Genomic DNA, 13293 nt, shown 5'->3' on the forward strand with positions numbered 1-13293 from the left:
CACTGTTCTTCAACTTGACTGTCGTGATTAAATTGATAATCAAAAATCATCAACACAATTTCTTCAGTTGCTGATGTTTATTCATACAATGTGTATATATATTCAGAAGGTCATAACTGTGTATTATCACAATTATGGCCCAAATTTTCATGTGGGATCAATTGCTGGGTCTGATATCTTCTAAGTGTGCTATTTTCTCCTTAAAATATGAGGTCAAGGTGGGGATGTTGGCTTGCAAGCCATGACTAGACTTATCTTTCAGTGCATTTCAGTAAGAGAAAATGAGTGGTTGAGAAGGAAGCAACCACAGCGCCACAGTTCTCAGACTCATCATACTTGCGGAACTATGGCGGGGAGGCATCAAGGCAGTACAGAACTGATGTTATAGCGGCGTCTTGATTTATAAAGTATGCAGCCTGCAACATTAAACCCATACTCTGATCCCTAACAGGCAGTTACTGGAAGTCAGAGCCAACTCTTTCAACCACTATACAAAACAAACATGTGGCCACTGTGCATGTTGATGTCATAGATCGTGCTACATCTCACTGGCTACACTTTACTGTTTGACATGATGCCCTGTAACAAATACTATTTCTTGCCATGTAGATAACAGTACTTTCAATACCTCAATCTATATACTGGGTGTACAAAAAGTCTGGGAACACTTTCAATTATTTATTGCATAAGAACCAAACAGTGTACAGATATCATACATATGTCATTTAGAAGAGAAACCCTGCAATCTTTTGTTTCATGTATACTGCCACAGCATGGTTTGGTATTTTGTCGATACTCAGCACTAGTCACAAACGTGACGAGTTCAGGTGCGGAGTGAGCTTTCTGGGTGTTGGAGTTCAACGAAAACAATTGTGCTACCACTGTTCAACTGATGTTTGGAATTGAGTCCAGTAAGAAGCCACCAAAAAGGAAGGCCATTTACCACTGGCACAACAAATTCATTACAATGGGTTGTTTGTGCCTGACAAAGAGAAGCGGACATCCCAGTGTGAGTGAAGTGAATGTGAAGCAAGTATGAGAGACATTCATAAGGAGTCCAAAGAAATCGGTGCGCCGTGCATCCTGTGAACTCGAAGTGGCTCCAATGACAGTGTGGAAAGTCCTGGAACAGAACCTGTCTATAAAACCATTCAAATTGGAGCTAGTGCAGAAGCTCAATTACGATGACAAAGACAAGCATTTTGAGTTTTGTTCGCAGTTGCAACAATTGAATGAGGATGGGGATGGCATTTTTGATCGCTTAATTTTTAGTGATGAAGCCACTTTTCACACTAATGGGAAAGTAAACAGGCATAATTGTCGAATCTGAGGTACAAAGCATCCACACAAATGCACTGAATTTGAGCATGATTCCCCAAAGGTAAATGATTTTTGTGCATTGTCATGTTGAAAACTGTACAGGCGATTCTTCTTTGCTGAGAGCACTGTCACTGACTATTCCTACTTGAACATGTTGCAGCAATGGCTGATGCCTCAAATGCAATCAGACTTTCCATTCATCTTTCAGCAGGATGGGGCTCCACCCCATTTGCATCATGAAGTTTGTGGATACCTGAACACAGAGCTGCCACATCGATCAATTGGCTGTGCTTCATAAGGGGACAGCTGTTTCATGAAATGGCTTCCCCGATCATCAGATCTCACTCCGTGTGACTTTTTTCCGTGAGGACACATTAAAGATTTGGTGTATGTACTGCCCCTACCATGTGATGTAGCAGAGCTCCAGGAGAGAATACGGGACACGACTGCCACATATGATGATGCCATGTTGGGACGGGTATGGCAAGAATTCAATTACCATATTGACATCTGCTGGGTCACTCATGGTTTGCATATCAAATGTTTGTAAAAGAAACTTTCAGAGTTTCTCTTCAAAGTGCAATATGTATGACATCTGTACAATGTTTAGTTCCTGTGCAATAAATAATTGAAAGCGTTCCCAGACTTTATGTACACCATGTATTAAGTTAATTTGAGAAATAGTGGCTAATGAAGTACATTTTCAATTTTCTTTTGAATTGGTATGGATTTTCAATCTTTTAATTTGTGAGATGGGAGCTTGTTGAATATCTTATCACCAGAGTATATGACTCAAATTTGAAACTTGAACAAGAGGCAAAGTCTACATGAAAATTATTTTTGGGTCTTATATTGTCATTGTGCAAATCACAGTTCACCTGAATGATTTTTATCAGCAACAAAAACCAATAAGAAATAAATCTGTTCGGAAGTAAGTGTGAGAATTCCAAGATCCTTCCATCAAATGGATAATTTATATCTAAATAATGTTGATGATAATAGTGATGATAATAATAAATGAATAAACTTAAAATGATTACCCTGACTGCAGGCTTTCTGTGATCTTGCACTCAAACTCAGTGAAACTGAGGCAGTATCATCGAGCAGTGACGCATCAGATCGCTGTGTGTCTGTAGTCGTGGATATCCTGTTGAGGTGCAGCAATGCCGGAGTCGAAGAGACTGCAGCGGCAGCCCTCGGTCAGATGGTGCGAGTTTCCACACAGCTCCAAAGAAATGGGTAAGCATCTCTATGATTTGTACATGCCACAAAACATAAATTCTCATATCGTGACCTACACTGAGGTGACAAAAGTAATGGGATAGCAGTTGTACAAATAAACATGGCAGTAGAATCACGTACACATGGTATAAAAGGGAAGTGCATTGGCAGAAGTATTGTGTACACAGGGTATAAAAGGTCAGTGCATTGGCAGAGCTGTCATCTGTACTCAGGTGGTTTGTGTGTAAAATTTTCTGATATGATTATGCCCGCACTGTGGGAATTAACAGACTTTGAAAGCAGAATGGTAGATGGGGCTAAATACATTTGACATTCCGTTTTGGAAATCATTAACACATTCAATATTCTGAGATCCACAGTGTGAAGAGTGTGCTGAGAATACCACATTTCAGGCATTACCTCTCACCAGTGACAACACAGTGACCAACAGCCTGGACGTGACAGTCTAGAGCTGTTAGAGTTGTCATTGCTACCAGAGAAGCAACATTGCAGAAATCGATGTGTGTCATATGGCGAATGTATCCATTTGGACAGGTGGCAAAATTTGGTGTTAATGGGCTACGGCAGCAGATGGTCGATGTCAGCGCCATTGTAACAGCATGACACCATCTGCAGTGCTTCTACATCTACATCTACATCTACGTCTACATCCATACTCCACACGCCACCTGACGGTGTGTGGCGACTTGTGACCGTATTGCTTGGATCCTAGATGATTGGAAAACCGTGGCATGATCAGATGAGCTCCGATTTCAGTTGCTAAGGGCTGATAGCTGGGTTCAAGTGTGGTGCAGACCCCACGAAGCCATGGATCCAGGTTGTTAACAAGGCACTTTGCAAGCTGGTGGTGCTTCCATAATGGCATGGGCTGTGTTTACATGAAATGGGTTGCATCCTCTGGTCCAGCTGAACTGCTCTTTGAGTGGAAAAGGTAATGGTTGGGTACTTAGAGACCATCTGCAGTCACTCATGGACTTCACGTACCTGAACAATGACCAAATTTTTATGGATGATTATGCACCATATCACCAATCCACAACTGTTTGCAATTTGTTTGAAAAACATTCTGGACAATATGAGTGAATCATTTGCCCACTCAGATTGCCCAATGTGAATGCCATAATGACATCAAACATTTATGGGACACAGTTGAGAGGTCAGTTTGTGCATAAAATTCTGCACTAGGCACACTTTAGCAGTTAGGGACAACTATAAAGGCAGCATGGCTCAATATTTATTCAGGGGACTTCCAATACATAGTTGAGTCCATGTCACATTCAGTTGCTGTACTATGCGAGGCAAAAGGAGGTCTGACACGATGTTAGGAGTTATCCAATGACTTTTGTCACTTCAGTGTGCATGTTCATCTACACGTGTACGTTGCAAGTCACCTTACAGTGCGTGGGGGAGGTTACTTCTGGCACCACTCTATTTACGCTCCTTTACTGTTCCATTCACAAACGTCATGTGTGGAGAATGATGGCCAGTAAAATTTTTCTGATTTTCTCATTGTGTTCACTTTGAGGGACATGTATGTGAAGAAGAAATAAGTTGCCCTAATTCTTCTTAAATTTAACACATTTAGAACAGCTAAAGTAAACTCTGCAATGCACGCCTCTCTTGTAGTGTCTGCCACAGGTTTTTGTTGAGCATTTTGTAATGCTTTCACACAGATTAAAGAATCCCGTAATGAAACAAGATGCTCTTTGTTAAATCCCCCTTATCTCGTCTATTAATCTAGCTGGTAATGTCCTGATGCTAATGAACAGTATTTAGTGTTTTGTAAGCCACTCCTTTGATGGATGCATTGGGTTTAAAATCTCAGAATATTTAAACGTAAAGTAAAATACTACATTATTAGTTACTCTTTGTACAGTTCATCAGATTACTTGGACTCAAAATGTGAAGTCAGGGCAGCTGTAATGCATTATCTGATCAAAAGTATTCAGACACCTATTAGTGAACAGTAATGTGGTGTATGTCACTCCTTCACCTTTATGACAGCTTGAATTGTACTGGGGACACTTTCAGTGAGGCGTCTGAATGTCTGTGGAAGAATGGCTACCCATTTTTTCCTCGAGAACCAAACCTGAAGAAAGTAATGACGCTGGAACTGTGGAGCACAGTTGACATTCTAACTCATTCCACAGTTGTTCAGGACTCTGAGTTGGCCAGTCCATTTCAGGAATGTTATTGCCTACAAAACTTGCCTCACAGATGCTGTTTTATGAGAGAGCTGATACAGTCATCTCTCTGAACCGTTCCTCTACTGTATGCAGTTCGCAATGCTGTAAAATGTGTTGAAATCCTTCAAAATTTAGTGTTTTCATAAGTGCAATAAGGGGACCACACCATAACCATGAAAAACACTCCCGTAACGTAACACCACATCCTGCGTACTTCACAGTGATCACAAGTAACATTCTCCTGGTATATCCCACCTAAACACTTCCATTGTATTGCCATGGGTATAAAATGTTCATCACTCCAAATCACTCACTTGTTTCCAGTCATCCACTATCCAGTGGCATCACACTTTACATCACCTCAAGCATCACTTAGCACTGACTACAAAAACCTGTGGCTTATGAGGAGCTGCTCTACCACTGTATCACATTGTGTTCAACTCATTACCCATAGTCATTGCCATAGCCTGACTGCTAGTAACTCTTTGGAACTCACTAGTGATTCCTTCCACCGATTTCATTCAATTCTTTCCAATACTTCTCTTCAGTGGTTGACAGTCCCTATATGTTAGTACATGAGGTCTACCTGGTCTCAGTTTAGCTGAGCTTGTTCCTTTGCATTCTCACTTCACAGTCAAATTACAGCACCTATAGAAGATTTGAAATGTCCCTGACAGATTTGTTCCTGGGGTGACATGTCTGGTCCACATTCGAAGTCATTGAGCTCTGCTGACCAATCCGTTCTGCTCTTATTGCTTCTCTACTGGCAACACATACTCCACGTCTCACTCTGGTGAATCCATCTCTCACATCATCTGGTGGCCACTTCCACATTACATACGGGTGTCCACACACTTTTTTATGGCTGCCCGAGTGTGGCAACCATAATTTGGATATGGAGTAGGACGTGACCAGATTGTGACTAAAATCTGGTGGCAGGAAAACAATTAGTGACAAATAAGCACCAGCTAGTATAAAACAGTTACTTAGCTTTATTGACAGCGAAGAGTGTACCGTAGATACAGTTGCAATTAGTGTCCAAAGAATATTCCTGATTCGTGGTATACAATACTGAATCCCACAACGAGCTAGCTAGCCAGACAATGAACGATGGCACTGTCAACTGCAATGAGCTGTCGGCAACACTTCCTGACCCAGGGCCAGTGCTCCTGTTATATCGTGTAGCCAGAGGGCACTGTAGGCCCCAGCTCAGCAATGGCGTGACGTCTTCAGTCGGCATCAACGCCACATGCCACCAGCGGTCGCGATGGGAAACTGTGGCAAGCAATGTGACGGCAGGACGTGCACAGTATTCAGTTGGGTCTGTGGATACAACATTCCTCCCTCCTTGAAAGGCCACCGAGACGTCAGGTGCTGCCAGGGTCTGACGACGAAGGGGGGGTGTGGCTACTGTGAGACGACGGGGAGCCAACGGACCAAGGCTGGGTGGCGTCGACTCCCGTGTCCTGGCATTCACCCCGCGCTGAAGCCGGAATCAGCCAAAACGACCCCAAGGACACAACGCACAGCAGCCACGATGGACCCAACACTTAATGCGCCTGGATGCTCGAGGACGATGATGAAGCCTTGGGCGGTGGCGAAGATGACCCAGGAGAAGAGGCAGTGATGGAGTCCCGGCTAGGAAGAGCCGTAGGGCGGGCTGGACCAGCCCAGACAACTGTATCGACTTCCATCGGGGAAGGCTCCTGCAGCGACGACAGCTGCGAGGGCGGGGTCGATGAGGGACGCCCGCCATCCAGGCACCGGGGCAAGTCCACCTGTGGGTCTGCAACCGGGAAGCCTGCGGAAGTGTCGCTAGCACGGCAAAGCCGTAGCTGATTGTGGTGGTGGCACTGCAAGCCGACATGGGTGGAAACAAGAAATATATGGGAACCCAACTGCCGGACAATGGTACCCTGCCCCCCAGCGGTGGCAGCCGACAAACAACCTGCAATACACAGGAGTGTTAGGCGCAAATCAATCATGCGGCCGCAGCAGTGCTGGCGTATGCGGTGGCGCGTGCAGCAGGGTGAGCAAAGTTCTGTTGCGATGGCCATGAAACAACTCTGCCAGTGACGGGCCGTCGCAAGGCTGCGAATGATAAGATGAAAGGAATGCGAGCAAAGCTTGGTCTCTTGTAGGTGGCACAAAGTGTGCTTATCTGTTGTTTAAAAGTATGGACAAACTGCTCAGCCTCACCATTGGACTGAGGGTGGTAAGGAGCACTTGTGAGATGAGCAATCCCATCCTCGTCGCCACTTTTATGGCTGCCCAGGCGTGGCAACCATAATTTGGATATGTAGTAGGATGTGACCAGGTTGTGACTAAAATCTGGTTGAAGGAAAACGATTAGTGACAATTAAGCACCAGCTAGTATAAAACAGTTACTTAGCTTTATTGACAGCAAAGAGTGTACCATAGATACAATTCCAATTAGTGTCCAAAGAATATTCCTGATTCGTGGCCTGGTCATTATACAATACTGAACCACACAGCGAACTAGCTAACCAGACAATGAACGACGGCACTGACTACTGCAACGAGCTGTCTGCAAGACTCCCTGACTCAGGGCCAGCGCTCCTGTTATATCATGTAGCCAGAGGGTGCTGTAGGCCCCAGCTCAGCAATGGCGCAACGTTTTCAGTCGGCAGCAATGCCATGCACCGCCGGCGGTCTCGACGGGAAATAGTGGCAAGCGATGCAACGGCAGGGCACGCGCACTATTTGGTTGGGTCCGCAGATACAACAACTTTTGCTCAGGTAGTGTATTTGTATAAGATCGGTCTTGACTTTGTCAGTGTGTAGACAGCTAATGGTGGTTTGTCTAAAGTTGAAACGCTGTGTTTGAAGTATTAGATAACAACAACAACTGAGTAGTATAGGTGGAATAGCAATGGCGTTTTATAAAGGTGTTCTTCAGCTAACATACATGTGTGAAGCAATCTAGCAGTAATTACCAGAATTATCCATTTGAGTTGATTAGTTCTGGTCACAGTTTGTGGTTAGTGTACTTTACAGATGCAGCCAGCAGTGCTGTCTTCTGCCTGTGAACGTATAACTTGAATCATTCTACATCCCTCATGTTGGAATTGATGGAACACAATGTGTGAATGATGAATGACACATATATAAGTGCATACACTATCCTACCTTTTGGAATTATTAGTTCTTTCATCGTGATCACTTTTGCTTTTATTTGTCTATTGTTAGTACATAGTACTACATATTTGATCTCTGAAAGGTAAATACTAATCAACAATTCTGTCTCATAATTTATTTATTGTCTCGAGAGAATTTGTAGTTATGTGGATAAAAAATTAGCCACCAAAATATTATAACTGTTTGCTCTAACAGAAGAAAATTATCTGTTTCAAGTACAACAGTGTAGTCCTCTTTCATTCTAATGGTGAGTGAATGTACTGAGTACCTCATGTGAACATATTTCTTCTAGGGTAACTTCTCTTAATCCCTCTCTCTCTTTCTCTGTCTCTCTCTCTCTCTTTCTCTCTCTTCCACCATTCATCCCATGATTTGGTAGTGTAATAGCAGCAATAATAACAGTAGAAGTAGTAGTAGTAGTAGTAGTAGTAGTAGTAGTAACAGCAGTAATTTTATTCATCCGTAGATCACTTTTCAAGGATACTGAACCTGACGTAGTACTTTTTAGGCTGACAAAATAACTTAATTCACATGTACGGGAATTTGCATACTTCATCAAGAGTAGTGACTGGCGTATTGTGACAAGCCAGTGGCTCGGCAACTGTTGAACAGAAGTTTTCTGTTAGTGAGAGATCTGGAGAATGTGCTGGCCAGGGCAGCAGTCGAACATTTTCTGTATCCAGAAAGGCCCGCACAGGACCTGCAACATGCGGTTGTGCATTATCCTGCTGAAATGTAGGGTTTCACAGGGATCTAATGAAGGGTAGAGCCAAGGGTTGTAACACATCTGAAATGTAACGTCCACTGTTCAAAGTGCCGTCAATGAGAACAAGAGGTGACCGAGACGTGTAACCAGTGGCACCCCATACCATCACGCCGGGTGATACACCAGTATGGCAATGACGAATACACACCTCCAATGTACGTTCACCGCTATATCACCAAACATGGATGCAACCAACATGATGCTGTAAACAGAACCTGAATTCATCCGAAAAAATGACGTTTTGCCATTTGTGCACCCAGGTTCGTCGTTGACTACACCATCACGGGTGCTCCTGTCTGTGATGCAGAATCAAGGGTAACTGCAGCCATGGTCTCTGAGCTGATAGTCCATGCTGCTGAAAATGTCGTCAAACTGTTCATGCAGATGGTTGTTGTCTTGCAAACGTCCCCATCTGTTGACTCAGGGATCAAAACACGGCTGCACGATCCATTACAGCCATGTTGATAAGATGCCTGTCATCTCGACTGCTAGTGATACGAGGCCGTTGGGATCCAGCACGGCGTTCTGTATTACCCTCCTGAACCCACTGATTCCATATTCTGCTAACAGTCATTGGATCTTGACCAACACGAGCAGCAATGTTGCGATAGGATAAACCGCAATCACAATAGACTACAATCTGACCATTATCAAAGTCGGAAAAATGATGTTACGCATTTCTCCTCCTTACACGGGGCATCACAACAACGTTTCACCAGGCAACGCCAGTCAACTGTTGTTTGTGTATGAGAAATCGGTTGGAAACTTTCCTCATATCAGCACATTGTAGGTGTCGCCACCGGCACCAACCTTGTGTGAATGCTCTGAAAAGCTAATCATTTGTATATTACAGCATCTTCTTCCTGTCAATTAAATTTTGCGTCTGTAGCACGTCATCTTTGTGGTGTAGCAGTTTTAATGACCAGTAGTGTAATTAAACTTTCACTACTTGAGACAGCCCCCATGAAAAACGAGTGATGGTAGGACAATGAATCTTTGTGGAAACATATATAAGGACATGTGGAAGATAAATAACAAATAAACCACCCAAAGAAACTCATTTTGAATGCCACCTGAGAGGATAACATTTATTAATTAGGTACCATGTTTACACTGCAGGTCACAGATGTTGCTCAATGTGATGATCATCTGCATCCACAACAGCAACACTTTTCAAATGGTAGGTCATGGAATATTCAGCTGTTGTAACACAGCTTGTGCACTGCTTGAAGATCACACATTGCATCCAGCATTCTGTCATGATAACAGTAACTAATTCAACAGTTTGTCCTGCAATTAGGCGTTGGTCTCTCTCAGGAGCAATTCCCAAATCACCAGTTAACTCAAACTTCCAAATTGTGTTCTTTGACCCCAGTGTGGAAAGAGGACCTCTCTGTTTTCCTTTAACACATCAGTACTCATGAAGAGCACAGCACTATTGCTGTTGTTTTCAAAAAACAGCCTTACTATTAAAGTCCTGTTCACCTAGTCCAGGTCCATGTTGACAGTCTGCAACTATAATGCACACTGACACACCAGTACTGGTACTTGATGGCAGCTCATCTGCTAGCAACCAAATCCTGAAGCACACAGCCTGGATGTCATTCCTATGAAGTTCAGTACCTGTATAATAAATAGTTTTCCATCTACACTGATTCAAGTAGCAGAAGTTTAATTATAAACATCCTGTGCAGTAGTGTTTTGCAAAGAAGTTATTTAATAATGTAATACTAGTGTTACACTGTCAATTCATTTCCCACTCCCAGTCACTGCGCACGCTACACAGTCTACGTACGCATTGTTTCATAATGTGGCTCTACACACACTAACAGCTCACTCAGGACCGTAGTGATGATGGCTGGTGTCTGTCCTGTGTATTACAACTTCCCATTCACTAACTGGGAAAACTGAGTTGCTATCCCTCTGTAATAAATGAGGTGTCAGGAAAACAAGAGTAAGGTTTTACTATTATGCCTTGCATCACTTTGGAAGACAGTTTCTCCACAAAATAAAGAAAGAGAAGGAAAAATACATAGTTTGAAGGCATTATATGAAATGATATATGTTGTATTATTGTCATTATTATTTGTATTTGTTACATTTTTTACCAAATCCCTACTCTCTATTGTCTAAGTAACCCTTGAATGTATAGAATGTATTGCTTAACAGGTACATTGTAACTGTCTTTTTAAATAAGTTTGTTTTAGTAATCTCCCTAATCTCTTTAAGCAATTTACTGTACAGTCTTAGTCCTTGTTAGAAAATGCTGTTTTGAGTCATATGTTTATTCTTTCTTGGTAAATGGAAGTTCTGTGTAGCTCTCATTGCAGGGTCACGGGCAGAGCAGTTAGTCAGCACTAACGAGGGTTGTACCAAGAGTAAGGTTCCCATATTTTTAACAAATAGAAGACATTGTTTATTGTTATTAATTTATACATCATTGAAAAGTTTACACTTTTCTCTTGTTTTCAACAGAGTTTTCATTTTTTTCAACACACTTTTGAAGACGGAGCTCCAGCTTTTGTATTCCTAAGTTGAAGAAGTCTCCCACCAACCCGTTGAGGAAGCATGTGACCTCTGATCAGACTTGCCTCCTAAGTGTTCCTTTAGCTCGGGGAAGAGGTAACAATTGCTGGGGGTTAAGTCCAGGCTGTATGGGGGTTTGGGCATAACAGTCCACCCATATTTCTTCAAAAGCTCCTGTGTTTGATGAACGACGTAGGGTCGAGCATTTTAATGAAGAAGTACTATTCCCTCTGTCATTTGTCCTCTCTGATGATTCTGGATTGCTTGCCGGATTTTGGTCAATGTTTGACTATATCTGTCTGAGTTTATTGTCATCCCAGGTTGAATAAAAATTATGAGGAGTGTTATAACTGCGACCAGGATGGTCGCGGGGTAGCAATGACGGAAGGTGCGGTAGAACCCGCGGAGAGGCACGTGAACAACATCAATACAGAAGAGGATGGACACAACCAACGAAGGACAGAAAGGATACAACAAGACCGAACAAAAGAGTCACAAGGAAACTAACACTTCCACTTGTACACGAACCAGGAAGTAAGCAGTCTAGCGCAAGGCGAGGTGTAAACCAATGTAAGCGAGATTAGACTAACTGGCAGAGCGAGAGGCCGGTGCTTAAGTACACTATCGGGAGTGCTGCTATTGGCCGCTGGGACCACGTGTTCCACTGTGGCGCCCCCATACTAAAAGCGGGCCAGGAGGCGCGAGCCGCCACAGCTTACAGCACGATGGTGCAGAGACCTCTATGGGTCTTTGACGTCCATGACATCTGTTGTGGATTCAAATTCCACAGCGCACGGTACCAGAAGGAGTACCCCCTTCTGATCCCAAAACACGGTCGACATAACCTTTCCTGCCGACTGCATTTGTTTGAATTTCTTTGATGGCGGTGAACTGGAGTGACACCACTGATGAGATTGTTGTTTTGTTTCAGGGGTGTAATGAAACTCCCACATTTCATCTCCCATGACAATGAAGTCCAACAATTTCTCCTTGTTGCCTCCTCCCTCACATTGCTGAAGAAACTTGCGAGCACAGTTGAGGCATGCTCCTTGTGTCCGTCAGTCAGAATCTCGGGCAACCAGTGAGGACACACCTTGCGATAACCCAATTTTTCTGTTAAAGTTCTTTCAATTGTGCCATGGAAGCTTCAGGAATTCTTCCAGCAAGTTCATGGACAGTGACACTCTGATATTTGAGCAGCTCACTGTTGATCTTATGGACAATCGCATCCAAAACCGGCGGTCTTCCACTCCATTCTTCACCGTGAACTTCCGTGTGACCCTCAGCAAAAGCCCTGCACCATGCACTCTTCACCATAAACCTCAGTCAGTTGCCAATGAATCTCCATGGGCAATAACTTCCTTGTGTGGAGAAACCGGAGTACTGCTCAAATCTCGCACTTGGCGGTAGCGGTGATCAACACTTCCATCTCTGAAGGCTCCCAAGCCAACACTGAGTGACATAGCAAATTGCAGATGGGCGGGCTCGAGTGTGGGGTACCACTGTGCACAGCACTGTTGTCGGATTTAGCCTAGCACCTTCCCTCAAGGCAGTAGCTCATTGGGAACCTTACTCTTCGTACAACCCTTGTTTTGATGTTATTCTTTGTTTGTACAGCTGATTTGTAAATTTACTCAGATGGTGTAGTTAAAATCTGCAGTGTCTGGAGCAGATCTTTACAAAGAGAGTGACTGCTATTTTTGGTTATGTGTCTGCCATACTCATGATTTTGCGAACTCATTTTATTTAACTTTGTAACCAGATGCACTTCCTGTCATTACGGTTGTCAGGCAGGGGAGCAGTATGTATCGCCTGTCTTTGAATCATGTACACTGTGTTCCATGTGTTATAGTATTTTAACTGTTTGACATACAAGCGGAGGGTGGGGAGAGGGGGGGGGGGGGGGGGGGGGGGGGGAATTCTCTGAATTCTAGATGAATGTAGCTGAGAATTGTGCATGTGTTATAACCTTTCACTCTGGGATTCCACAAGGTTCAGCACTGGTTCTACTCCTGTTCTTAATGTACATAAGTATCACTTTTCCCATAGTTTCACTCACTGTTGCCTTATGCAGTTATCTTCTGGGACAATGCT

The 13293-nt window shown here is 43.4% G+C and overlaps 1 protein-coding gene across 3 annotated transcripts in view; it reads left to right on the forward strand.

Moving 5' to 3' along the window:
• The window catches only part of LOC126425288 (uncharacterized), a 390004-nt gene that overhangs the window by 250459 nt on the left and 126252 nt on the right, over positions 1 to 13293 (forward strand). For all 3 annotated transcript variants that reach the window (XM_050088259.1, XM_050088260.1, XM_050088261.1), the window contains one exon: positions 2372 to 2559. In XM_050088259.1, coding sequence (XP_049944216.1) covers positions 2372 to 2559 — 188 coding nt within the window. The remainder of the gene's footprint in view (positions 1 to 2371; positions 2560 to 13293) is intronic.

The sequence above is a fragment of the Schistocerca serialis genome, chromosome 10 (genome assembly GCF_023864345.2).
Source record: "Schistocerca serialis cubense isolate TAMUIC-IGC-003099 chromosome 10, iqSchSeri2.2, whole genome shotgun sequence".
NCBI lineage: Eukaryota > Metazoa > Arthropoda > Insecta > Orthoptera > Acrididae > Schistocerca > Schistocerca serialis.